At 35.5% G+C, this 27,589-nt stretch overlaps 2 protein-coding genes across 18 annotated transcripts in view; one reads left to right on the plus strand and one right to left on the minus strand.

The window, feature by feature from the left end:
• Positions 1–10,387, minus strand: part of FIP1L1 (factor interacting with PAPOLA and CPSF1) — a 72,009-nt gene extending 61,622 nt beyond the window's left edge. For 7 of the 16 annotated variants that reach the window (XM_036227939.1, XM_016119601.2, XM_036227937.1 and 4 more), the window contains exons 1-4: positions 10,097–10,387; positions 8,773–8,812; positions 5,113–5,170; positions 3,931–4,034 (exon numbers count right to left, since the gene is read on the minus strand). In XM_036227939.1, the coding sequence (XP_036083832.1) occupies positions 3,931–4,034; positions 5,113–5,170; positions 8,773–8,812; positions 10,097–10,181 (287 nt within the window). In that variant the 5' untranslated portion in view covers positions 10,182–10,387. Of the gene's footprint in view, positions 1–3,930; positions 4,035–5,112; positions 5,171–8,772; positions 10,042–10,096 lie in introns of those variants that run through there. The other 9 variants (XM_036227940.1, XM_036227936.1, XM_016119607.2 and 6 more) reach the window with 3 other exon arrangements.
• A 6,150-nt stretch (positions 10,388–16,537) lies between these two features.
• SCFD2 (sec1 family domain containing 2) overlaps positions 16,538–27,589 on the plus strand; it is a 346,047-nt gene continuing 334,995 nt past the window's right edge. The window contains exons 1-2 of one of the 2 annotated variants that reach the window (XM_016119586.2): positions 16,538–17,520; positions 19,528–19,693. In XM_016119586.2, coding sequence (XP_015975072.1) covers positions 16,683–17,520; positions 19,528–19,693 — 1,004 coding nt within the window. In that variant the 5' untranslated portion in view covers positions 16,538–16,682. The remainder of the gene's footprint in view (positions 17,521–19,527; positions 19,694–27,589) is intronic. The other variant, XM_016119585.2, reaches the window with a different exon arrangement.

A 27,589-nucleotide genomic window follows, 5' to 3' on the forward strand; every position in this document is an offset into this window, starting at 1 on the left:
TTCCTATATGTGGGTACAAAAATCAAAAATATTAACCGAAATACTCATACATTACTGATGAGGTTAGGTAGGAAGAAGGGGACAGAAGGGAGTAGGTAAGACGATTCAATTTCCACAAAGCAAAAAGATATTAGTAAGACCTCAAATTATCGAGTGTTTTCAATGATATATTTCTCATATTATGTTATTTAATTTGGTTCTTTACCCTAACAAGTTTAGCTAACTAAACTGGTGAAGATTCACTGTTTTTGGTCTGCCTAAAAATTGCCATATTTTGGTGTCCAATGTACTAAATTTGTAAGACTTAGGTTATTCACTTATGTTAGAATTATCATTTTTGCTTTCTGCTTAAAAAACAAGGATAAATGCAATAAATCATTCAAATAATTATATAAAATTCCACTGCTATAAATGCAACAACTATGAAGTAGCCCAAATTAAACTGTTACTGTCAAGCAGTACTATTATTACCAACTTGAAACATTTAATCATCTCATGAACAAATCCATTTAATAAATGCCTGAGCACCAACAATACATCACATATAGTTCTAGACTAAAGAGAGAGAATGAGGAGCCAGACAAATATGGTTCCTGCCCTAAGGTGCTTACCTTTCAACAATCTAAATTTAGCAGGGCAAAAGCACCTTTGGGGTAACTATATAAGATGTACAGAAGTTTTAAACTGTTTGAAAGCTAAACGTAAGAGTGATGTCAGAAGCATAGCAGAGATAAGTGATCTCCCCGATCTCTCCCCTTTAAATTACAACAAATTAAAATTAAATATACAAAAATCAAGAACTATCTCTAAATGATTCTATTACACAATTGCTAAAGGATAAAACAAAACAGTATTTATAAAAAGGCTTAGCCATAAGTTCAATAAATGAACTTCTTTGCTTCCCACCTAGCTACCTTCCCTTCCCTGATCTGCCTTTTCTTTTCAAATCCATCAAGCCTTTGTGTTCCATGTGTGAAAAAAAGCTCAGATATCTGGAAAATTGCATTTAAGCAATTCTGATACCATCCACTAGACCTCCACAAGGTCTCAGGCTTCTCTAGGTGCTAGATCTTACATACTTGAGTGTCTAAAAGAACTTTAAAATAAATGCATGAAAAAAATTTTATTTTATTCTACTCCTTCTACATTACCCACACATGGCAATACACTGTTATGTAGTTAATTAACTGCTCTAGGAACATCTACATCATTGAATCCTTTATTTCCCTTCTCCATCCACAACCAGTTACCAATGTTATTTCTAGTACTCAAATATACCTTGTTTCCCCATCTATAGCTATATTACTGCTGGCAGCTTAGTCTGAATTATCTCATGTGGACAATCACTTTAAATCTAATAACTAATTTGTATTTAGTCTATCTCAACTACTGTCGCTAGTTATCTTTTTAAATAATCTGATTCGCCTAAAAACCTTCAAAGGTTCCATAATGACATAGTAAAACATCCTAACTCCTTAAGTAGTTTCAACCATCCTTTCTTATCTACCTTATCCTCCAGCCATATGGTTCCTTTAAGCTGTGCTTCCATAAGTAGTATTATCTGCCTAAATCATCAGTCCTCTTCCTTCCGTGTCAAGAACCATGCAAATTCAAATATTACTTTCTCTGAGATCTGCTCAACACTTGTAGGCTTTTAGTAACTCTCCTCTCAAAGCTTTCAAAATATTTTGTACAGGTTTCTACGCTAGCACTTAACACTGCACTGAAAGTATTTGCTCACATGTCCGTCTTCCTCACTATTTTGGCAAATAAGGACTATTATTTTTTATATTCCCATCATTAATTAGGGCAGTGCCAGACAGATTGTCTTTAAAAAGTATTTGCTGAATAGATGAATCTCACAGCTGCAACTAGAAACCTTTTCTCTAAACATAATAAATTATTGCTACCCTAAGATTTGCTTTTCTTCATTCCTTATTTAAATGAACTTTGTAACAAAAGTATTACCTAAAAAAATGCTGTTCTGTATTAACAACTAATAAACTAGTTCAGTTTTGTACTTTGAACACAATTTACAATTTAAATGTGCTTGTGAGAACAGTGTGCACAAAACACATATTCACCAAATTTTATTTTTCTCACTGGCTTTCAGTTTTCAAGAAATTATCTTGAGATTTCAAGTTTAAAAAACCTTATACCCTTCAGAGAGATTTGTACCTTACTTTGAAATGTATTTAAAAATAAAAAAATGGACTGGTAAATGGGTGAAGGCATGGATAAAGGAAACATAGCAAAAAGTAAATTGTATAACATAGTTCACACATCAATTCAATTCTTCCACTTTTTTTGTATTTGAAATTTTTCATAATCAAATGTTGAGGAAAAAACATTCGAAGACAATTACATTTTTAACATGTAGTCTATTTAGTCAATAAATTTACTGAATAGTTACTATATGTAAGGCAATATAAAGAATAGGAAAATTCATAAACCATGGTTTCTATTCATAAGGAATTTAGAGTCTAAATGTGACAAACATGTACAAACAACTAATTTCATGAAACTGGAAATTGCTATAAGAAATAAGTTCAGAAAAAGTACTATGAGAGTCTATGTGTATTTAATATTTACATGCAATTTCTACAAAAAACTTGGTCATATTAATAAAAGAAATTGCCATTTACTTTCGTTATTCTATACTTACAAATACAAACAGTTTTATAATAGTATTTACTAACTATGCAATGATTATTAAGTATTATATTACAGTGATCCTTGTGTATAATGCAGATAGGAAAGGCCTATTAGCATAAAGGCCTACCAGCATTATATTATAAGCCCAACACAACACTAATTACTTACTTTAAAGGGGATGAGGAAAACATCAAGTGTTATCTACCTCTAACATGATTATAGTATCCTTTTAATCCTGCGCCCTAAAAAGCTGCTAGTTTTAAAATTCCACAGGCAATCATTATTATAATGCAAAACTGACTATGACAATAACTGAATTACCTTTAAACTTCCTGAAATAACTTTTGAAAGAATAGCTCTACTAAAAAAATATTCAAAAGTACTTATGTATATATTGGTTGATTCAAGATAAGGCTGCTTAATAAACTATAAACTAGAATTAATAAAAAATTTACATATGTCCCCAATGCACAAGTACATTATATACCCAATCTTAAAAACACAGAAAAAACATTAACTCTTATTCTAACACCATAACAAAATCACCGTCTGCACTTTAATATATTCCCTTCCAATATTTCCGTAGGATTCTCTATGTGCTCAGTGAGTCAATGATAGTCCATTTACTTGATTCAGTTTTATAAAACATGAGACAATGTATTGGCCTAAAAAGTCTACAGAATAATTAACAACTTGAAATACACACAATGAAAAGCAAAAAGAAATACTTTTTATACTTTTTATTAGTCAAAATATTAAAAACCTAAACTCAGGTTTGAACAAGTAATAAAATCAAAGAAAAATACAGATATAAACAGCAATTTAAGGTTTTCTAACTAATTTATTGTACTCAATTCATTTATAAACACTTTAATTTCAGAAATCAAAAAACTGCTTTCAAGTAATTTTACCTAATTATTTTTAAGAAAGAAATATTTTCATGGTGAACTCCCTTTTTATCATGAGATATAACTAACACATAAAACTGTATTAATTGTAGATGTGCAACATAATGATTTGATATATGCTGAAATTGCAAAGTGATTACAATAAGTTTAGTCAACATACATAGCCACACAGTCAAAATATTTGTTTTTCTTGTGATGAGAACTTTTAAGATCTACTCTCTTAACAACTCGTGAAATTTTAACAACAGTTCTTTCATACCATGGTAAGATAGAAAAATGCAAAAACAATAAAACCAACTACTAATGGTATGATACAGGTCCACCATTTTTGACTTAGTCACACAATTGTTTCTTAAAAATAACTTACCCATATTGTGGTGCTCCTGTTTTAATGTCTCCTATAGTGACATGAACATCATCCTCATCATCATCACTGTCACTATCACTATCATCTTCAGTCTCGGTCACTTTCTATACCAACATAAACAATTATAAAATACATTCAATAATCCATTTCAACATCTAATATGAATAACTGAAGTAATCATATTGCTTTTAAGCTAGTTTTGCAGAAACAAAGCTCATAGCTCTGCTACTTATTTCAACTCATTTATAACTTTTATATTTTACATGATAAAGAGATAAGAATGTTACATAAAACCTTATTTACCATCACCTTTTTATAAATAACACCTCATGTTTTTTTCTACTATTTATAACTTGCTCTTGCAAAAAGAATCTATGGCAATTTACTAAGATATTAAGAAGATATAAGAATAGTCTTTGAGAAATTCTGGATAAAAATATGAAATTAAGAGGAAAACGATTTTAAGACTCAGGGTTAAAAGTGCCAAATAGTTCTAAGGAGCGTTCATTTACACCTAGAGGTGGCCTTGCATGCAAATGGTTGAGAGAATACTGCTTCTAAGAGTAAAAGTAGAGCCATTTACAAAGGTTTTGTTTTGGCTTTAAAAGGCTATAATAGTCTTATAATAGTAAATAAAAAAAAAGTCAACCACCTAAACAAAATACTTTTTGTATACAAATTCAAACTTGCAGAATAACGATTTCCTTTTTTTTTTTTTTATAGGATTAGGAATGTTAAAATAGTCAAAGGACTAAAGATAATGTTCACTACCACTACCCCTCAAAGAAAACCATCACTTTTAACTGGCATGAATTCAGATACTGTTACTTATACTAAAAAAAAAAAAAAGTGCTAAAAAACTATAACAATCAAATGGGTTTCAGGACTCAATGTTTGCTTTGAAGATCAGGCTATGATTTATTTAGTTTATTTACCACACCATTCAGTTCTTTGAAAGAAACATCAAGCCTTTGCAGATGCCCTATTTCATCTGAAATCTCTTCTCACTCTTCTCATTACTATTCTTTTGATGGCAGCATATGAGATAAGAAATATGAGGGGGCCAAATCAGGCAGGATACTGAAAGTCATATTTAATTTTGGCTTTTTCCCTAAGTGGACACAAAACTGTTGATAAATATTTTAAACAGGAAAATAACTAGATTTCAAAGCCTTGTGTTACCGGTTTAGGTACGCCATTTTCAGCAGTTTCATCTTCAATTCCAGATGGAGGATTAGCACTACAAATAACAAAAATAAGTACACATGCCTAGTATTACTTTTCAGAAGTATGAATAGAGTACACTAGTATTTTAAGCTATGTCTGACAGTTTCCTAAAATTATTGTCTCCACTGGATGGTAAGAAAATAGATGCTGAAAACTGCACCTGTTTTACTCCGCTATTCCCAATGCCTTGCATAAAACACGCACTCAACATTAGAAATAGAATGGAAGGAGGAGTAATTAGGAGGATCCCTTTATAAATTATATAAATGTCTAACCAATGTACTGTATACTTGAAACTAATTAAAATAAAATAAATTAATTTTTAAAAAAGAATGGAATTGCCTCCACAATTTGTTAATGTCAAATTCAAATTTGCAATTTGATGGTGGGGTATAATTTTACACTTTTAATCTATGTATCACACTTAATTAATTTTATTTATCCTAAATCTTTACTGAACATCCACTATGTGTCAGGTACAGTAAATGTCAAGAACTAGGTAACAAAGTTTCCTCTTTTCAGATTTGTAGTATGATCACATTAATTCTTTTAGTATTCAATTAACACAAATGCTGCTTCTTGGCTTTTTGTTTCAACAATCCAATTGGATGTATGTTCTTTGTTGTATAATAAATAAATTCTAAGATAAAAAAAGTTTATCTTTGTTTTAAGACTGCCTTCTAATTTGATAATAATGACAGCTCCAAACTTAATTTTGATGCATTAAACAACAAATTACTTTTATAAGGCTAGTTAATATCTAATTTGCCCTGATACAACAAAATTGATATATAACACTTATTCTCATATGTCTTATTCTCAAGCATATGGCCATTAACCATCAAATAAAACTTCCAGTACTATGTGTAATTGATTTCTTAAATTTTTAATAATTATAATTTCCATAGTGGGAATTTTAACCATTAACCTCACTTTATAGAAAAGGAAAAACAAGTACAAAGCAACTAACAATTATTTAGTAGCATTTATAAAAATAATTTAAAAAGTACAGATGCTGATATAGTGCAAAGACCTTCTCATTAGATTTCTGCTAATATCTCCTAAACTTTACTGTCTAAAGCAATTTTTATATCAATCAATTTATTCTCTACAGTGATATTTTATAATACAATCTCTAAATAAAGTAAAATGAAGGATAAAAACTGATACCTTATCTTAAATTTTCATTGTTCTACTGCTTGATCCAAGAAAACAAATATCCAACTATATTTCTTAAAAATATTAACCACCTGCTTAAATAAACTTATAGGTAGCTAGAAACAAGTTCAGCTTGATTTTTATGTCACAAAACAGTATACTTAGCCAAAACATTGATAGATAAAACATGAAAAAACTGGAGACAATATAATGCAATGGTTAAGAAGAGGTTTTAACAATGAACCAGTCACAAAGAAAGCCTGAAGAGCAAGGACTCGGTTCAGTTAGGGCAATACAATGATGTACAATGATAGGACACTAAAAACCAGGTTTGGTGGAGCTCTCTTCCCCAACAGATTTTTTAAAGCTTAATTCTCTATTACCATAAAATTCTAAAAACATGATAAATTTATAAGCTTTTTTTCTAGAAAAGTAAAATTTTAAGTGTATATCTTTTCCATGGGATGAAATAAATTTAACAGCTCTCCAAATAAAGTTTTAATAAGGAAGCTAAAGACATTTTGACAGTGATGCTCAGAGAAGGTAGGTGTCTCTCTAATAAATTTAATCAAGCTGTGTACTGACAAATTAAAATGAAAGAATGTTAAATCATGTGCTCACTTCAGCAGCACATATATATATACTAAAAAAAGAATGTTAAATCAGAAAATAAGCTTCAATTATACCTTGTTATCGATTCATTTCCTGACCAAATGAACAAGGCATGAAAAAAATATTTATTTTCATAACTATAAATCACACAAATCCTCACTTTGTAGCTGACATTAGCATTATAACTGAATGCCTAAATTTCAAAATTAAATGATAAAATTTCAGATGATACAGCAATGAGTGAAAAAAAATCTTCCAATATAGGGGGTAGTTTTAAGTGAAGAAGATGACTCTAATTTCAGCATCCCCTAAGCTATTTCTTTTTCCATTTCTAGATTCTTCCCTCCACTCACTTGTTTTTAAGTAACAGCTTTGAGATATATCAAACTGCTCACTTAAAGTGTAAAACTGAATGGTATGTTTACAGAATAGTGCAACCATCACAACTATCTAATCCAGAACATTTTAATCACCCCAAAAAGAAACCTTGTATATATTAGTATTTAGTTAGCCCTGTACCAAGTCCTGGCAACCACTAGTCTCTGTATCTATGGATTTACCTATTCTGTCCATTTAATATAAATAGAATCATACACTATGCAGTCCTTTGCGACTGGCTTCTTTCATTTAGCATGTTTTCACCCACGTTGTAATACACAAGTACTTTATTTCTATTTACTGCCTAATAGCATTCCGCTATATAAATATACATTTTATTTATCCATTACTTGATGAACACCAGTTTTCTTTTTTGACTATTATAAGTAACACTGCTATGAATATTCATGTATGGCAGGTGCTCAAATAACACTCTTTGATTCAGTGTAGTTTTGTTATAAGGTTGATGAGATGCCATAGAAATTTAACTCTTGTTTATATCAATTAGCTTATGGTAAAACTGGCCTTGTTATAGGTAGTTTTGCTTAAATTCACCAAACCTATCAACAATGTTATCGAGGACTTACTGTAGAAGTTTTTGGGTGGATGCATGTTTTCATTTCTCTTAAGGTATATCTAGGAGTGGAATTCCTGGATCATATGGCAACCTTTTGAGGAACTGACAAGATTTCTTCCAAAGTAGCTGCACCTTTTTACAATCTCATCAATAGAATATGGGGGTCCCAATTTCTCCATATCCTCACCAAAATCTGCTGTTACTGTCTTTTTGATTACAGCCATCCTAGTGGGTATGAAGTGATATTACTTCCATTTTTTAAACTCAAATAGTCTTTAAAAGCTGTTTTTTTAATTCCTCATTCTCCATTATACAATACTAAGGCATCTGGTCAGAGTACTGTCAGCATATCCATAGACTTTTATGTGTGAGTTGTTTTGAAATTTAGGATGTTTCTGGCTTCCTGTACATGTCTGGTAAAGGATACTCAAATTTTTCTAGTAATCTAAGGAAGGAAATCAATCTTATAACAAAACCATTTGAATTGAAATACAAAACATTGAAATTATAACCAAAGTTCATTTCACTATCAGAAATATTAATGAACTGTGAAAGTAATAATAGCTTTTTAAAAATTTAAAGTTACAACTTTTTTCTTAGTCATCTAATGGTTATACTCTACACTTCACTGTTGCGCTCACTTAAGAGTAAAAAGTTACTTAATAGTGAAACATTATTAAATCCTTCAAAAACTGTCCCCTAAGCTACTAGTGAATAAACAGATTAGTATAAAATTAGGTCTTGAGAGAGAAATAAACTCCAAAGAACTCAGTATCTTCCAACCTTTAGTCAAAAGGTTGTAATCAAACCAACAATTTTAATGACATAATTTTGACAATTTGCTGATAGAAAACAATCTAAATTAAGTACCAACAAGAAATTTCACTAACCTGGCATTTTCCTCTTCTGGCCTTTCAACTTCATTTTCATCTACCAAAAATAAATAAATAAATAGATAAATAAATAAATTTAACAAGCTACTCTTAAATAAACCAGTATTATGAAAATCTGAAGTGATCATCACAAGCACCAACCTAGGTCCATTGCCAAATCACTGTGCACATGCACGTCCCATGGGCCTATAAGCACATCCAAAGTTAGATCACCTTATGACTTAACAAGTTTGCCTTTTATGAAAAAAATCAGCTTTTACTTCTTATAGAAATAAATTTGATATGAAAGACCTCTAGATCTTTGTAAAAAATTTAAAAAACCTGCATATTTACGTTTCAAAGAGTATTACTAATGCTAAGTCTTGCCACCAAAGATGCTAAATTTATTTTACAAGTTTATCAAAATCAAAGTTTGTCAAAGTGCATGGTGGCCAAACATGTACTTTTACTATACCATTCTAAAGACAAAAAAATACACACTTTGGGCAAGAAACAAATATTAACTTGCAAATCTAATATCGGAAACAGGCAAGAAGGAGCTGACTTAATAAAAGTAAAAAAAGATTTCTAAACGAGTCCCTTTCAAAAAGTACAAGATGAACTAAATTTTTTAAAATAAAAAGAGACACAGGAGACGATGCTCAAAACTATAAGCCTAAGGGACATATGGTACTTTTATGACGTGGGTTAAAGAGCAGTCTCTTAAATAAAAAAAAGTTCACCTTAATACAGGAGACATGCGGGGTTTTCTTTATGGGCCATAATGTATTCCATCTCTTTCTCTTTTAATTATTTTTAAAGCATAACTTTCAGGCAAGGAAGTACCCTTGCAGGTGCATTCCATACAAATTGACCATCAAGAAATAAGACGTTAGTTTTATGGCATCAACTTTATTTATCTACTTTTACAGAATAACTGCTTCTGAAAGAAAGGGAAAGAGGATCCTACAGCCAAGGAGCAAGAAGAAACACATGAACACTGCTCAGAATCGATATAAAAACAAGAGTAATGTGCGCGAAGGCCAGGCGGCCGAGAAGCCGCGGCGAGGAGGAGGGAGAGGCTGAGGGCCAAGCCCCGTGCCAGCGACCGAGGTTGGACCCCGCCGCCGCAGGATGGGTGCAAGTTGGGGGTGTGGGCAGGGCGCGAGGCCGAGGGGCGGAGAAGCGAGCACAACGCGCTCAGCCAGACTTAGGCCGGAGTAGGATCCGTACGAGAGGCCCCAAGCGGCGGCGTGAAGGGCCCGGGACGCCAACCGTTTGCAGGCCGGGAGGGGAGGCTTGAGAGAACCAGGAAAGAGAGAAGGGACAGGAAGTTCCGTACCGCCATAGAGCCACTCTTCCTCCTCATCCCCTCCGGTCCCGCCGCTCAGCTCCGACACTAGGCGCTCGACCTCGCCGGCCGACATGGCCGCCCCGAGCACAACTTAAAGGCTGCGGACAACAGCCCCCTCCAACCTCTTCCCCAGCTTCGCTGCTCGAAGGTGCGAGAGGGGCGCAAACCCGCCGGCGAGCGAACGAAGAAAGCGCGAGACTCAAAGTCACCGGGAGGATCCGCGGCGGCCGCGCCGGCGGCAAAGAAGTCTCAGTCACCGGCACACCTGCGCAGGCGCAGCAGCAGCCAAGCGGAGCAGTGTCCCTAGGTGGATTCGCTTCCGCGGCGCGACGGCCTGGGCTTAGCTGCGCATGCGTACCGTAGTTGGCCCCGCCCCACTGAATCCCGCTTTGCCATTTTAGTGTTGATTTTTCTCTTGGCTTTCAGTGTAAATTGGGATTCCCCTCCCCCAACCGTCTTTCTAATAACCACGAATTGACTTTGCGGGCTAGTACTCCATTGTTCCCGACTGCCCTTGATACTTTCTTTTCTCAACCTTTTTTTCTGTCTTTTAGTCTTCCGAAAGGCCTTATTTTCTTCTCTACAGGTTGTATCAACCTTGATACAGAATCATTACCTAGCAGTCTCATTAAAGAAGAAATCATAATTTGTGGCCCCTTTCTTAAGAAATTAACTTTTTATCAGTACAAATGAACATTTTTACACAGAAAAGAAAGAAAAAAATTTTTAACAGCAAACGAAAGCAAAACTAATAAATGAGTAATGCATTCTCCTTGTTAAAGCATTATAGTTAAGGTAAAAGACCCCCTCATCCACTACCCTCCTTTCCAGAGGTAACCCTTGTTATTTGGTGTGAATCTTTCTGAAACTTTATATACATTAACTTCAGGTGAATTGTATTGTTTTGGAGAAACTGAGGTTAACTAGTCTTAAGGGATACAGTACTGTATGTATGGGTATTGCTTTTCTTTTTTAACTCAATAGTGTCTTACAGATCTTTTCATGTTAGTACATATGTATCAAACTGTCCATTTTTAAGTGCTTTATAGTATTCTATATCATTGCTCTCATAAAGTGAATATGGCTATTTGTTGGTGTACATTTGGATTGCTTTCAACTTTTCACTTTAACTCACAAAAACCCTACAATGAAGATCTTTGTCCATGGCTTCCTGCAAATTTTACAAGTGTTTCTCCAAGATAGAGCATAAAGTGTGTATAGTTTTTATTTCAATAGATTGTGCCAAATTTTCAGGCCACTTTTGAGAACACATCTTTCAAGAACATGACATGTGATGGGTTAAAACTTATTTTCTAGTTATTAACTATATTAACTATAACTACAGGTCATCAACCTCTCTGCTTCAGTTTTCTCATCCATGAAATTTAGCCGAATTAGATGATTTTTAAAGTCCCTTTCAGTTTTCAGACAGGACACTTCACTTTTCAACAGAAATTCATTTTTTGTTTTGAAAATCAATAGGTTTACAAACAATCAATATTGTTTTATTTATTTATTTAACAATTATTGAATATCTGCTGTTTAAGAACTTGGAAAATAAAGATATGAGTAAAACATAGTCCCTGCCCTGAAGGAAGTCTCTATTGCGAAAGGCTGGTAAACAATTAACTCTCCTACGAAGGAAAAGGTGGATATTCTATAATAGAAGCATAAAGTGTTTACATCCAGCAATATGATGTCATTTGTGTTATTTAAACAGATCATGTGGTTTCAATCCCCTTTACCTTTGAATAGTCTTGTACTGGCTATTCCCAGTCTCCCTTGTCCATTTAGGATAATCCCTTACATCCTTCTGAACTCTGTTGAGGTATAATCAACTTTTTGAAATCTTTCCTGAATTCTATGTTATCTCCTCCCATTTATTTATTCAATAAATATTTATGGAGGGTCTACCAAGTGTCAGGAACTCTTCTAGGCTATGTAGATTTAGCAGTGAGCAAAACCAAGCCTCCTGTCTCTTCATTCAGGGCAGCTACTAAACCTAAGTGTATAGTATGTCAAGTGGTGTTAAGGGTTAGAAAGAAAAGTAACAGGATAGGAGGACCCAGAGAGGACCCAAGAGGAATAGATCTTGACCTTTACTGACAGTAAGGAAATGAAGGTTTTACATTCTGCTGGGGAGTATCATAAGGTAATCACTTATAGTCTTGTCTATTTATCTTTCTATTTATCATTCCATGAGCTTATAATGAACTTTGGTGGTTTCATGAGAAAACCAGTTGTGTTTTATTGAGGAGCCTGTTTCTCCTTTCAGATGCTTGAAATGAGCCTGTCTTTCAATGCATTACTTAAACTGAACTGAAGAAATTCTGAATAATGATGCATCAGAATTGTCTTCATAGTGGAGGTAGCATTTATGTTAAGCTTTGAAAAGGAAGATTCTGCAAGCAGAGAAGCCCATAAATCACTAATAACCAGTCTTAAGAGGCCTCTTCTTTCCTTCCAAATTGAGTTTCTTCCCTGGGTAAGCTGCCTTAGTTAAATTTATCTTTATCCCCGTACTCACCAGGGGAGACTCCAAAGATAGGTAGCTTGAAGATACCTATAAAATTATGACCTCATCAAATTACAATACTCCATATATTCTGATCATATTTGTTTTCCATTTTTTTGAGTTTGTGTGTGTGTGCGTGAGATCTGTTGGTTCTTGAAAAACAGCAACAACGAAGCAAACGTTTTAATATATCTCTGAGAAATACTGAAAGGAAATGCTTAGTAGATGATGGTTGAAATGATGATGAATTAAAGATTTAATAACAGTGCTTTGCTCAGTATCTAGTAGATAGCAAGTACTCAAAAGTGTGTTTTGCATGAATATATCATTTACACTTGCCTGTGCTATTTGCTGCCAACTTTAAATATGTTGCTTAAATCTTAATGTTTATCAGTTTCCTTATTAGAAAATTGCTATATCAAAGTAATATTTTACACCCACTTCTTGGGAGGATAACAAAGCTAAAATAAGGTCTCAAATGTCAAAGAATTTGACAAGTTGAAGGAAAGTAGGTGGTGGGTTATGGCTTAGGCCTTTTGTACTTGTGAACAACCTGAATGACAGCACATATGAGAGATTTACTTCCTCTCTACATACTTCCTTGAGGAATTAAGTCCCAGTTATTTATTTTCTTCTATATTCTGGCATATCTTAACGTTAAATTTTATATTGTTAGCTGTTTCTGGAAAATTGTATCATCTCCTATTACATTTACACTTTTATGTAAACGGCACACTTGTTAAGGGTGAGAATGATTTCTTTTGCCTGCAGTCACTAGATCCTGTCTTACAATGTCAAGCACATGGAAAGTGCTTAGTAAATCCTTAAGTTTATCATGATATGGAGGACTTAGAAATGTGGCAAAGGGAGATGTGCTTGACTTTACGAAGAATAGGAAATAATTGCTGGCTATTTTAAGCAGAGAAATACGAATTGTATTTAAATAACTTAAATCTGATTATCTGAGGCATGTAATTTTAGCAGGAATTAATTTGACTCTGCCATAACATTTGAAAGCAAGAAATGGGAGGAAGTTCTGATACATAATTTAACATGGATGAACCTTGAAGGTATTGTGCTAAGTGAAATAAGTCAGTCACAGAAAGACAAATATTGTATTTAATTTATACAAGATTTCTAGAGTAGTCAATTCATAGAAACAGAGAATGATGTTTGCTAGGGGCAAGGGAGATGAGTAAAAGGGAGTTGTTTAATAGATGTATTGTATAGTTTCAGTTTTACAAAATGAAAACATTCTGGAGATTGATTGCCCAACAATGCAAAAATACTCAACACTACTGGATTGTATACTTGAAAATGTCAAATTTTATGTTACAAGTATTTTGTCACAATTAAAAAACAAACAAATAAAAACATGTCCCACTGAACTCAGTATATTTATTCCCCAGTCTGATTCTCTTAAGATTTTTCCCAGTCTCAGTGACTGCCACTTACGGGTCACCCAGACAGAAAAGTGGGCATTAATTAGAAATTTCCTCTTGGCCTCACTCTCTTTGTCAATCTAATCACCAGGCTTTTCGATTTTATCTTCTTCACACCTCTTTAGACACCTTTCACTCTCTATCCCTTTTACAGGTATCCTGGTATACTCTGGCTCGAGTGGTTGCCATTATTCTTTCCTAACTCTCCTCCTTGCTCAAAATCTTACTGCATTTAAAATATTGTCTACTTCTTTTCTTCTAAACTTAAGATACGCACAACTTACTTCCACTTTAAAAAATACTTCAATAGTTCTCCCTTGGCTGCTACTATTTAGAATAAAAAATAAGACTGATCTAGTTCCTAGCTCCTGTTTCTTCTAGGTCTCCCTTCATATGATACACTCCAGCTATACTAAACTGTTTATAGTTCCAAAGAACATATTGTATGGTTACATGACTCTACAGTTTTGTTTATGATGCACTTTTAGCCTGGACTACCAGAAATGCTCCTCCCCATCCTGAACACCTGTGAACACCTGGTTTTCTTTGAAGGCAACTCAAAACTCATGTCCTGTATGAAACTCTGACCACTTCCCTTTTTACTTTACCCAGTCAGAATTTATTTTTTCTCATTCATGTCTCATACATTAAAAAGATTATCACTTCTGTAACATTCCATTGCACTTGCTTGTTTTGTACCTGTTGGTCTTTTTAATTTAGATCCTTTTGAAGGCAAGATTGTGGCTTATTTCTCTTTATATCCTCAATGCCCAGCACAGTGTCTGGAATATCATGCAAGTCCATTAAAAGTTGTTTGACTATGATATTTATTATATGGATATGAACTGAACATCTGTTCAACAATTATTAAACACTTGCTATGTTCTAGCGTTGGGAATACCAGGCCTCTAATCCATGATCTAGCAGAACAGATATTAAGAAAAACAAGTATGTTAAAACTTACCCCATGATATGGCAAGTACTTAGCAGAGGTATCAACTGAGTGTTTTAAGTTGTGGGGCTGAGGGGAGAACAGGGTGATAGTAGCGGCAATGGTGACTTAGGAAAATTCTGACATGGAAGGTATCATTAGAACGATTATTTTTGTTATGAGTTTGCCGGGCATAAATTCTTTGTGGATCAGTGAATGTAATTTATTTACCACATATCTTTGGAACCTAGCACAGTGATTATACTTAGTAAGTGCTTAATACTACTGCTTGAATGAATTGAACCCATGAAACGTTCTGAGCTCAATCTGTTGACTTCCTTGTGCAGTTATGTAATGTTCCTGGCTGGGAAGAGCTGGAGAGAAGCAGAAAATCATGAAGAACTTCGGTGTCATTTTAAGGAGTCTGGCTATATCCTGTAGGCAACTGGGCCAGGAGAGGCTTTTAAGCAAGAAAATAGTACCAGATTAGTTTAAACTGGATTGGAAGAGATGGAAAGCTGGGAAATGATGAGGATCACTGTAATTGCTCAAGTGAGTGAAGGTGGTGTGTTAAGGCAGTGACAGCAAGGATGGGAAAAGGCGCTGGATGATTGGATAAAGATGTGGTACGTATATACAACAGAATATTACTCAGGCATAAGAGATGAAATATTGCCATTTGTGACAACATGGATGGACCTTAAGATAATAATGCTAACCGAAATAAGCCAGACAGAAAAAGTTGAAAACCATATGATATCACTTATATGTGGAATGTAAACCTAAAAGCAACAAATGAACAGGTCAAACAGAGACTCATGGGCATGGACAATAGAGTAGTAGTTACCAGAGCACAAGGGAGAAGGAGGAGGGGGAAAATAGATGGAGTAAAATGCGTCAGCTATGTGGCGACAAAAAGGAATCTAACTATGGGTGGTGAACACACAATGCAATATATATATATATATATATATATATATATATATATATATATATATATATATATAAAACTTACTGTTTAATTGTATACCTGAAACTTACTGGATTTCATTAACCAGTGTCATCATAAAAAATAAAAGAGAATAAATTTGTGTTTTAAACCACTAAAAAAAAATAGATTTTTGAAGTAGACAAAGATTTATTGACAATGAGAGAAGGGCGTGAAGACAGAGAAAGTGAAAATGAGACTGGTAGGTTTGTTATGCGGCCTGTGTACAACAACGTATGCGACAACAATCTATAAACTACAAAACATTACAGCTGGTTATCTTTGGCTGCTCTGAGTTCGGGAAAGTGGCTGTACTTCTAAAGAGATATTCAAAGATATCAAACTTTGAATTCTCAGGGGGATGAAAAAGGTAATCTGAGCAGATAGTGAGAGAAAAGGAACATAATTCAGCTATTTCCTAGGCAGCTCCTCCTACCCCTGAATTTTCGAGGAACTCTGGAACCACCAAGCTTCGCTCACTTCTTCGCAATCCTCAGTATTATTCCCCGAGCGGGATCTTCGCGCAAGCCAATCACGATCTTCTTACGTCATCATCGCGCGCAGCCACTGGGCAAGTAAGACGCGGCACCGCGTGTACTGTGTTGATTGTCAAAGTTTCAGGGAGCCGCGTTTCCGGAAGCCGTGAGTTCTGAGAAAAGTTCCTGTTCTTGAGTGCTCAAGTCTGCGAATCCCCAACTATGAGCGCCCTGGGCGTGCAGTCCTTTACCCAACAGGGCTGGGAGCAGGTGCTGGCCAAGGTGAAACGGGCTCTGGTCTACCTGGACGCCGCCTGTGCTGAAAGCCTGCACTGGAGCTGCGGATCCACCCGGCTCCTGGAGGCTGTGGGGGGACCTGCGTGTCACCTGCGGGAGTTCGAGCCCGCAGCAGTTGCTGGCGGAGCTAAGCAGCCTAAGGCAGTGTTTGTACTGAGCTGCCTACTGAAAGGCCGAACCGTGGAAACTCTACGGAACATCATCTGCCGCAGTCACTTCCAATACTGTGTAGTGGTCACGGCCATGAACCATGCTGTCCACCTCACTGCTAATCATGTTCCAGCAGCGGCAGCGGCCGAGCTGGAGGGGCAGCAGCCGGTATTCGAGCAGCTGGAGGAGAAGCTGTGTGAGTGGATGGGCAGCATGAACTACACTGCCGAGGTACTTCACGTCCCATTGTTGCTGGCCCCTGTTAGCCCCTACCTTGCCTTGACTCCAGCCTTTGCTTGCCTTTTTCCCCTGCTTCCCCAAGATTTGGATCTCCTTAACAGTGCTCGGCCGGACAAGAGGAGGATGGGAAGCTTGGATGAGGTGGATTCCACTGTTTTGACCTCCGAGCTGCTACTGCAGATCAGGTGCCTGGTGTCAGGCCTCAGTTCTCTGTGTGAACATTTAGGTGTTCGGGAGGAGTGTTTTGCTGTAGGTTCCCTTAGTCGGATCATCGCTGCAGATCTGGCCAATTATGCCCCTGCCAAGAACAGGAGAAAGACTTCCACAGGCAGGGCATCAGTGGTGTTTGTGGACAGAACTCTGGATCTCACAGGTAAGTGGGATTGCTGTGGAGATTTTCATAACCAGTTTTGAGACTTACACTGATTCAGCATATATTTTATTAACCTCTTAGAATATATCAGGTTGAGGATACAAAGATGAACTAGATGGACATAGCCCAAGATCTTACAGAGTTTCTAGTCTAGAGGGAGATACAGACAAGCAAATTAGCAAGTACAACCAATTTGGTAAATGCTGTAAAGAATAAAAATACATCTATATGCACTGCCTTGTTAAACAATAACAACTGCATCTAGCCCAAGAGAATGGAAAAATGTAATTATGCTGATATCAAGAACTGTCTACTAGAGAACCTTTTAGAAATGTGCAGATGTCAGTATTTCAAACAGTCCTTCAGAAGAGGCCTCTAATTTGTTGGAGAGGTGTTAACAGATGACCTAGTGGAAGGAAACTGCGACAAAACAGGAAATAGAGAGCTGGGTTTTAAGTTTTTTTAAAGGAGTATTAAAAAACGTGTGTCCATTCCAGGCTTAGTTTAAAGATATGATTCACTTAGAGACTTTTGACCCCTCTAGATATCAGTGTCACTTATAGTAACCACGTATTCATTCAACAAGTATTTAATGTGGCGCTCATAGTCTGAGTGCTGGGGAGACGACCATAAATCATAGACAAATAACATGTGGTTTTTTCCAGGCAAAGAATGTTCTACTGATTATAGAGAAACTCTTTTATTTAACAGCAGAAGTCACCTTAGAAGCAATCATGCTATGTCTGTCTTAAGTCACTTTTATGAGCCTGATTTTTTTTTTTTTTTAAATAGTGTAGTTTTTGGAATTATCTGCCTCCTTAGTTTGAATTTTTGGTTGGTAATTTACAAGTTGTATAGTCTTGAGCAAGTTATTTCAACTGAATCTTCTACTCTATAAATGAGCATAATAATACCTATCAGGGTTTTTCTAAGAATTAAGTGGATATTAAGTGTACAGTATGGAGCTTAAAAAACTGGTACATCATAAGCTCTCAATAAAGATTAGCTATTGTGATGAAGATGATGACAGTGATGATGATGATTCCTTGAATTTCTGGTTTGATCTTTTCTACCTAGTTCTTCTGTCCATTTAACATGACAAGGCAAAAAGCAATAGTGAGACAGAGATAGAGATAGAGATAGACATTAGGATGCTAAATGTTATTTGATTTGAAGTGGGTGGGATCAAAACAATAAAATGCGCCAAGTCCCACCCATTGTTGGAATGAGGTCTTCCAAGCAATGGTGGCTTTTGGAAAGATAACTTGGTTTCATGGAAAGTATTGAATTGTCTTTGGTCTTGAATTTCAATTTGAGTTCATTAATTCTTTTGTTATTAAAACAGTTAATACATGCGAAGGAAGTACCTGGAGCAGCAGTTCCTGATACACAAAAAACACTCTATATATACCTCTATCATTGCAAACTGTTACTATTCATTCATTATTTTTTCCTTCATCTACAAAATATTTAGTGAGAGCCACTAGCTGCCAAGTTGTCTGCTAGACATGGGGGGTACAGGATGAACTAGATAAACACTTGCCTTTATGAAGTTGGGGGTCTAACAGAGAGAAGATCTGCTAGTCTGTGCAGGTCTCTATGCTCTTTTGGGTCATTAGGTCTTCACCAGTAAACACTTTGCTCTAAAGTTCCTATGACACTCTCTCTACCTGGATAACTATATGCTAATAATTATTTATTCATTCAATATTTACTGATATCTATTAAGGCAGTGTGCTAGGTGTTGGGAATATAGTAGTAACCAGAGCAGACACAATCCCTGCCCTGATGGAGCATTAAGTTCAAAACAATAAGGCATACGTTGACTAGGTAATCGTGAGCTTGGTTAGTGTTACAGAGGACAAACTGCTAGGCACTGTGTTATTGATTTTGTAACAGAAAATAAACACATGTTATTTTTGTTATAAAGGCTGTTATAAAACATTAATCCACCTTTTTTTCCCCCTCACATTTTGTGAGTTCATATTTTCTGTCTGCTTTAAACAGGAACAGTTGGACATCATGGGGACAACTTGGTAGAGAAGATCATTTCAGTGCTTCCTCAGCTTCCTGGCCACACCAATGACGTGATGGTTAACATGATAGAGCTCACCACACTGAAGAATGAGAAGAATCAGAATATGGTTGCACCAGGCTGCCTCGCCCAATCCAAGTAGGATATGTAGTTTTTCTTTTTCTCTCTCACCCTTCTCCCCCTTCCCTTTTCTTTCTCTCCTAGAGTATTTTGTAGAAAGGAAAACAAGAAAGAGTTGGTCTGGTTGAAAAATGCATAGTGGATAGCATTTAGAAAAAAAGCATTTTTTCTTAACTTTGAAATAACCATATTCATAAATCAATAAGCCAACAAATATGGAATTTTATAGAGGTGTCATTTATCTATCTATTTATTTATTTTTTAAACTAAGTTTATTGGGGTAACATTGGTTAATACAATCATATAATTTTCAGGTGTACATTATCATTTGACATCAGTATATCTATTGTGTGTTGACCACCCAAAGTCCAGTTTCCTTCAGCTACCATATATTTGATCCCCTTTACCCACTTCACCCTATCCCTACCTCCTTCTATTTAACCCCCTTTACCCCTCCTCCTGCACCCCACTAGTAACCACTACTCTATACTCCTCTGGGAACCACTAGTCTATAGTCCATATCCATGAGTCTCTGTTTGTTTGTCCTGTCCATTTGTTGCTTTTAGGTTTATATCCCACATATAAGTGATATCATGTGGTTTTCAACTTTTTCTGTCTGGCTTATTTCACTTGGCATGATTATCTCAAGGTCCATCCATGTTGTCACAAATGGCAGTATTTCATCTCTTCTTGTGGCTGAGCAATAATACTCCATTGTATGTATGTACCACAGCTTCTTTAGCCAATCATCTATCGTAGGACACTTCAGTTGCTTCCATGTCCTGGCCACTGTAAATAATGCTACTGTGAACATTGGTGTGCAAATTTCTTTTCAGATATGAGTTTTCAAGTCCCTAGGGTAAATACCTAGTAGAGGATTGCTGGATCATTATAGTAGATCAATTCTTAGTTTTTTGAGGAAACTCCATACTGTTTTCCATAAGTGCCTGTACCAATTTGCAGTCCCACCAGCAGTGTACGAGGGTTCCTATTTCTCTACATCCTCTCTAACATTTGCTATTGCGTGTCCTGTTGATTATAGCCATTCTAACATGTGTGAGATAGTATCTCATTGTGGTTTTGATTTACATTTCCCTAATAGCTAGCAATGTTGAGGATCTTTTCATATATTTGTTGGCCATTTGTATGTCCTCTGGGGAGAAGTGTCTGTTCAGGTCCTCTGCCCATCTTTTGATTGGATCATTTATTTTTTTTGTTGGTATTGAGTTGTATGAGTTCTTATCATATTTTGGATATTAGGCCCTTATTCGGATGGTTGTCTCTTTACCTTGTTGATGATTTCTTTTGCTGAGCAGAAGTTTTTTAGTTTGATGTAGTCCCATTCATTTATTTTTGCTTTTAATTCCCTTGCCTTTGAGATCGAATTCATAAAATCCTCTTTAAGTTCAAGGTCCATGAGTTTAGTTCCCATGTTTTCTTCTATGCATTTTATTGTTTCAGGTCTTATATTCAGGTCCTTAATTCATTTTGAGTTAATTTTGGTGTTGGTGATAGACAACAATCTAGTTTCATTCTTTTACAGGTGACTTTCCAGTTTTCTCAGCACCATTTATTGAAGAGGCTTTCTTTTTTCCACTGTATGTTTTTTACTTTTTTTGTCAAAAATTTGCCCATATAAATATGAGTTTACTTCTGGACTCTTGATTCTGTTCCACTGGTCCGTGTGTATGTTTTCCTGCCAATTCCATACTGTTTTGATTACTGTTGCTTTGTAGTATAATTTGAAGTGAGGCAGAGTGATGCCTTCAACCTTGTTCTTTTTTCTCAGGATGGCTTTGGTAATTTGGGTTTTTTGTGCTTCCATACAAATCTGATGATTTTTTATTCTAATTCTTTAAAAAGTGCCGATGGTATTTTGATGGGGATTGCATTAAATCTGTATAATGCTTTAGGTAATATGGTTATTTTAATATGTTGATCCTTCCAAACCAAGAACACGGAATATCTTTCCATTTCTTTGTATCTTCTTCAATTTCTTTTAATAGTGTCTTGGAGTTTTCATCTTATAGATCCTTCACGTTTTGTTAGATTTATCCGTAGGTATTTTATTTTTTTCCTTGCAGCTGCAAAAGGAAATATTTTTTCAACTTCTTTTTCTGACACTTTATCGTTAGAGTATAGGAATGCTATGAATTTTCGAACGTTGATTTTGTATCCAGAGACTTTACTGTATTTGCTTATTGTTTCTAGTAGTGTTCTTGTTGATTCTTTAGGGTTTCCTATCTAGAGAATCGTGTCATCTGCAAATAGTGACAGTTTGACCTCTTCGTTTCCTATTCGGATGCCTTTTATATCTTTCTCTCGCCAGATTGCACTCACTAGGACCCTCAATTCATGTGGAATTAAGTGTAGGCTTATTTAATTTCTCTTTCCCAGTTGACTTTTCCACATCACTAAAAAACTGCCCACATAGCTATGAAACGGTGTTCTTTTATTATGTAAATTATAGTCTCTTGGGCATCAATGGGAAAAGTTTTTATTTCTCTGTGTATTTTTTCATGTGGTTAGAGAAATTAAAGAAAGAAGATGGTGTACTTTATGTTATTCAGAATTTCAAAAATAAAAGAACATTTCTCAAGAAACATAGCAATAAAAAGGAACAACAATTACCTTCTCTACTTTGTCCTTCATCAGTAATTCTTATGAGAAAAAAAATGTATTAGAAGGAGAAAAAGTGTGTGAGTATGTGTTTGCCATATCTTTACATTTTTAATTTTTAAACAAAACAGAAAACTTTTGGCATTGTACTTTCAAATCTTAACAGTAGTAGATACATTTGGAATTTCCTATCATTTTTAGAATTAATTTTTAACACCTAAAGTTTCAACTTTTTTGGGGGTAGATAATTAATAGCGTTTATTAGATGCCTCATGTGAGAAAAAAATGGAAAATCTCTTTTTTTTAAGCTTATATATAGTAAAAACATGCACTGTGTGCAACTTCAGCAGCACATCTAATAAAACAGGCCTAAAGGCTTATAGTTATACAAACTCTAAAATAATTGTGAAAATTGTGTAAATACTTTTAACTGTTCAGAGGTCCAAGTTAAATATTAAGGACTTACTGTGACCCCCTACTCTGGACTAAGTAATAGGAAGGATGTAAAAGAATATAAAATACCATTCTTGGCTTCAAGAAACACTTTTTCTTGTTGGGATAGTCATGATTTACACATAGGTACAATTAAAAAACAATGACCTTATGTGAAACTAGGACTCACATATCTGCTACAGATTATATAATTCCCACAAACAAAATAGATTAATGTGGTCTTTCTAAATCAATGTGGGCCTTGCAGAAGTGGTGGTATTTGAAATAATTATGTCTTGAAAGATTTAGAAAAGAAGGGAAGGCTAGCATAAGCATAGTTTTGGAAATAAGAATGGTCAGGGCTTGGTAAGATGGGTTACGAGGAAGAAAGACAACCTCATTGGACCACCACTGCTACCAGCAATATTAACATTTTTCAGGACTTACTATGTGCCAAGTACATTTCCAGGCATTTTCCATTTGGGAAATGTAAGTTTTATATTAACCCAAGGAGGTAGGTGTTGTTATTCCCCCATTTTACAGGTAAGGAAACTGAAGCAAAGAGACAGTAGTGTCATAGGTAGCAGGAGGTGGAGCTAGAATTTGTGCCCAGACTGTTTGACTTCAGAGCCCCTGTCTTCACTTCTGTTCAGGGACCAGAGAAGAGCAAGTCTTGTGAATTTAAAGAGACTTTGAGAGACAAAAGTAAAGTTACCTCATGATTTAATTCTAGGGAGGCCTATTTGTTTAATATAATAGTTACACTAACAACAGAAACCAATTTTGGCTAATTTCAGCAAAAATGGAATTTATTATAGGATCTTGGATAGCTAACAGAATCAAAGGAGGAACTATTAATCAGACTTTGGAAAGGACAGCATAGTTCCAAGGGTTTAAGGGGCAAGAACTTGGAAAAAGCCTGTTCAAAGCCTTGACATCAGACAGACTAAATTTTAACTGTTTTCTGTTAAACTGTGGTGGGGATTGGCTGCAAATACAGATGAAGCTTTGCTGACTTGCCTGCTGATCACCTCCTGCTGTGTTGGGTTAATATGAAACTTAGACTTCCCAAATGGAAAATGCCTGGAAGTGTACTTGGCACATAGTAAGTCCTAACAGGCTATGGACTAGTACCAGTCTGCAGCCTGGGGGTTGGAGACCCGTGGCCTAGATGACTTCTAAGACTCTTGGGTTTGAAATAAAAATTCTTCCTAACTGAGTCCTATCTGTGACTCAGCTCTGCCTCTGAGCACTAACAGCAAAGTTCACATATATTTTCCCCTCCTGGTCTTTGATTTCAGTGGGCGCCTTTTCCTTTCACACTATAAGTGAGTGTTGTCAGGGAATATGAGCTTCGAGTGCCACCCAAGTTTGAGAGTATGGTCATAAATATCAAAGGTGGTGATGGGTTCTAGAAGGATTGGAATAAAGAAAAAAGCTTTACTGAGAGCAGGTTTGATGAAATGGCGAGACTAAAAATCAGGTCGCAGAAGGTAAAAAGATAGGTGGTGAGAAAATTATAAGCAAATAAAGGTCTAAAACAGAGAACAAACTGATGGTTGCCAGAAGAGAGAAGGCTAGGGGATAGGTGAAAAGGCAAAGGGGAATATAGTCAATAACATTATAATAACTTTACTCGGTGACGGGCGATTACTGGATTTAGTGTGGTAATCACATTTTAAGGTATATGAATGTTAAATTGTTATGTTGAATACTGGAAACTAATATTGAATGTCAACTATAATTGACAAAAAATTTTTTTACAGAAAAAATAAAGCAATAGTTGGGAGAATTTAATATAATTGCTTGGAAGACTCAGAGAATTTCATTGATTAATTTCTCTGCAAAAGAGGGATTAAAATAAATTCAGCTTTCTCAGCATATCATATACTTCCATGAAAATAACAGCCACTACTACCTCCAACACCACCTCCCAGAAACTTCTCAATGAAATGAGTGCGAGGATAAAAAAGTTAGTACTAAAATGCAAAACAATTGGGTGCTTTGCAATAAATAAAGTGTCTGCAATGTAATAATCTTTAAAAAGCAAGTTTCTGTGATACCAACCTTTATAAAAGGTTATTTGTAATTATAGCCATTGAAATTACTGCCAATGCAAATGAGAAATTGATAACTTAAATACATTATCACATGGCTTTCCAGTCCCTGTCCATTGGTCTCAGGATTATGTAGGATATTTTGTTCAAGAAGGAGGCAGAATCTTTTCTTTTTCTCTGTTTTCCTTCTGTTTAAGTGGGTTTCTATTCTCTGACCCATCACTACTCTCCCTAACCTATTACTCTTTCAGTTCCTTAAGCACTGTTAGCCTGATGTCCTACCTGCATTTGTTATGTCTCTGTGGGTGCCTCTGGCTCTGGCCTAACCCAGTACTTGTGGTGCTATTGGTTCTGCTTGGTCCAAGGCCCATTTCTCCTATAGCTCTCCATATACCTCACAGTGGAAGCCAAAGACCTTACAGTGTCCTACAACTGTATCATCAGCTGCCTTTTTGGTTTTTCTCTGACTTGATCTCTTATTCCCTCCTCTTAACTTGCTTCTTTCCCGCCACACTAGACTTCTTTCTGTTCCTCCCATAGGATACTTGCTGTCCTGCCACATGGCTTTTGCTCTTACTATTTCTTCTGCCTAGATCATTCTTGCCCCATATTTCCTTTCTGCCCTCTTAGGCCTTTTCTGTCCATCTTAGCACTTCATATTTCCCTTCCCTGTTTTATTGTTTTTTTTTTCCTTAGCACTAATCATTTTCTAATATGCTTACTTATGTTGTATATTTGTCTCTCCCTCTCTTAGAAAGTAATGCAGAGAATTTCCCATTAGAGAGTTCCATGAGAGGAAGGATATTTGTCTGTTTTATTCACTGCTATATCCTCAGCGCCTAGAACAGTATTCGAGATATTTGCTGAAGGAATGCATGGTGATGAATGTCACCAGTATCCATGAGTGGAGTGAGGTCATGGACTAAGATACAGAGCATGAAGCCAAACCAGAGCATAGGAGAGGTTAGTTTGGGAATGTATAGACTCTAATTGTTGAGTATTTGAAACACTCTCAATTGGGTTAGCAAAATACAGCAATTCTACTTTAGGATTTTATTTCATGTATGTATTCTGCACTCATGTAAAATGATATATTACATTTATTAATCACTACAGTATTTGTAATAGCAAGACTGGAGGTAACTTCAGTGTCTATCAGTTCAGTAAACTGTGGTACATTCATACGACAAAATAATACATATTAGAATGAAGAACAAAGTCGTTTATATACTGTTAAGCAGTAAGTTCAATGACGTACTTCAATTGAAAAAAGCAAGGTGTAGCACACCTATTTGTAAAAAGGGGAGATATATATTCACATTTACATTAAATATATTAGGAAAATATATAAGGAGCTGACGACATTGGCTGCCACCCAAAGGGGCACTGGGTGGCTGGGGGCACACTGAGAAGTTAATAAAATGAATCAAGACAGAGGAAGGTGGGAGATGTCTTACTATGTATATCAGTTTATGTGTGTTGGATTTTTAATCATGTTAATGGATTTCCATTGAAACGTAAATAGAAATTAGATTTAAATAAAACACTTCTTCCTTTTTAAGCTAGTTTAAGGTAGGATTCTATAATCCTAAAAAGGACACTTGCTGTCTCTTACTTTGGAACCTGTACAAACCTTTTCCCCACTACATTGTCTTTCCTCCCTTAATGAACCCTTCTTTCCTTTAAAACTTCTATTAAAATGCCGAACACTGTAATTATTTGTTACATGTCTGTCTCCCCTACTAGATTGTAAATTCCTTGGAGATAATAGCTGTGTCTGGCATTCTTAAGTGCGAGTAAATTAAATGAAAGAATGAATAAATAATTGAATAAGTCTTATTAGATTTAAGGCCAGGTATAAAAATGATAAGTCAATGAAAAGCCTTATGTATTTCATTTTAGCACTTAAGTCACTGTCTAGTATTGCTGATTGGTTTTATTATATGTATGTGTGTGTGTGTGCGTGTGTGTGTGCACGCGTGTATATATCTTATTTTTTCTATTAAGTTCCTGCAGAATAGAAATTTTCTGTGTACTTTTCCCCAAATGCACCTCATCGTCTAGGTCAGTGAGAAGGATGGAAGGATACATGGATGTAAAGTAAACGCGTGACATGCCGAGAGAAGTTTTAAAAGCAAGCCTTTATTGGGAGAGTGCTCCCGGGCGAGGTTCACTGGTCCCAAGTGGAGAGGGACCAGACAAGTCATGCCCTGGGACAGGAGAATGTAGTTTTTATAGTGTTATGTGGGGGTAGGGTATAGAATGGAGAATGTCAGTTGAGCATCCGGATTAGGGTGGTGGCTCCAGGGCTTTAGGGTGGGCCCTTGTCTGGATTCTGATGTCAAGCTGGGAGGTCTCCAGGGAGACATTCGGCTGGCCCTCCCCTGACCTGACACTGGAGTGCCTGAATTTCGTCAGGCATTGTGCTAGATGTTTTAAAATGCATTATTTCCACTTAATTCTAAAAGCAACTCTACAAGGTGGATATTAATTTTTATTTGTTTTTATGGAAGTTGAGAGAGATTTAAATAATCTGCCCTAAGCCAAACTTTCCCGAAGTGATTGAATCAGGTTATTAAAAATTTTTTTTTGTCTTTTTTTGCCACTTTTTTTATTGAGGTATAATTAACATAAAACATTATGTCAGTTTCAGATGTACAACATAATTATTTGATATTTGTATAGTATATTGCAAAATGATCACAATAAGTCTAGTTGAGATCCAATACTATAGTTACAGATTTTTTTCTTAATGATAAAAACTTTAAACATTTACTATTGAAGCAACTTTCAAATGTGCAGTACG

This window comes from Rousettus aegyptiacus, unplaced genomic scaffold, assembly GCF_014176215.1.
Source record: "Rousettus aegyptiacus isolate mRouAeg1 unplaced genomic scaffold, mRouAeg1.p scaffold_m13_p_10, whole genome shotgun sequence".
NCBI lineage: Eukaryota > Metazoa > Chordata > Mammalia > Chiroptera > Pteropodidae > Rousettus > Rousettus aegyptiacus.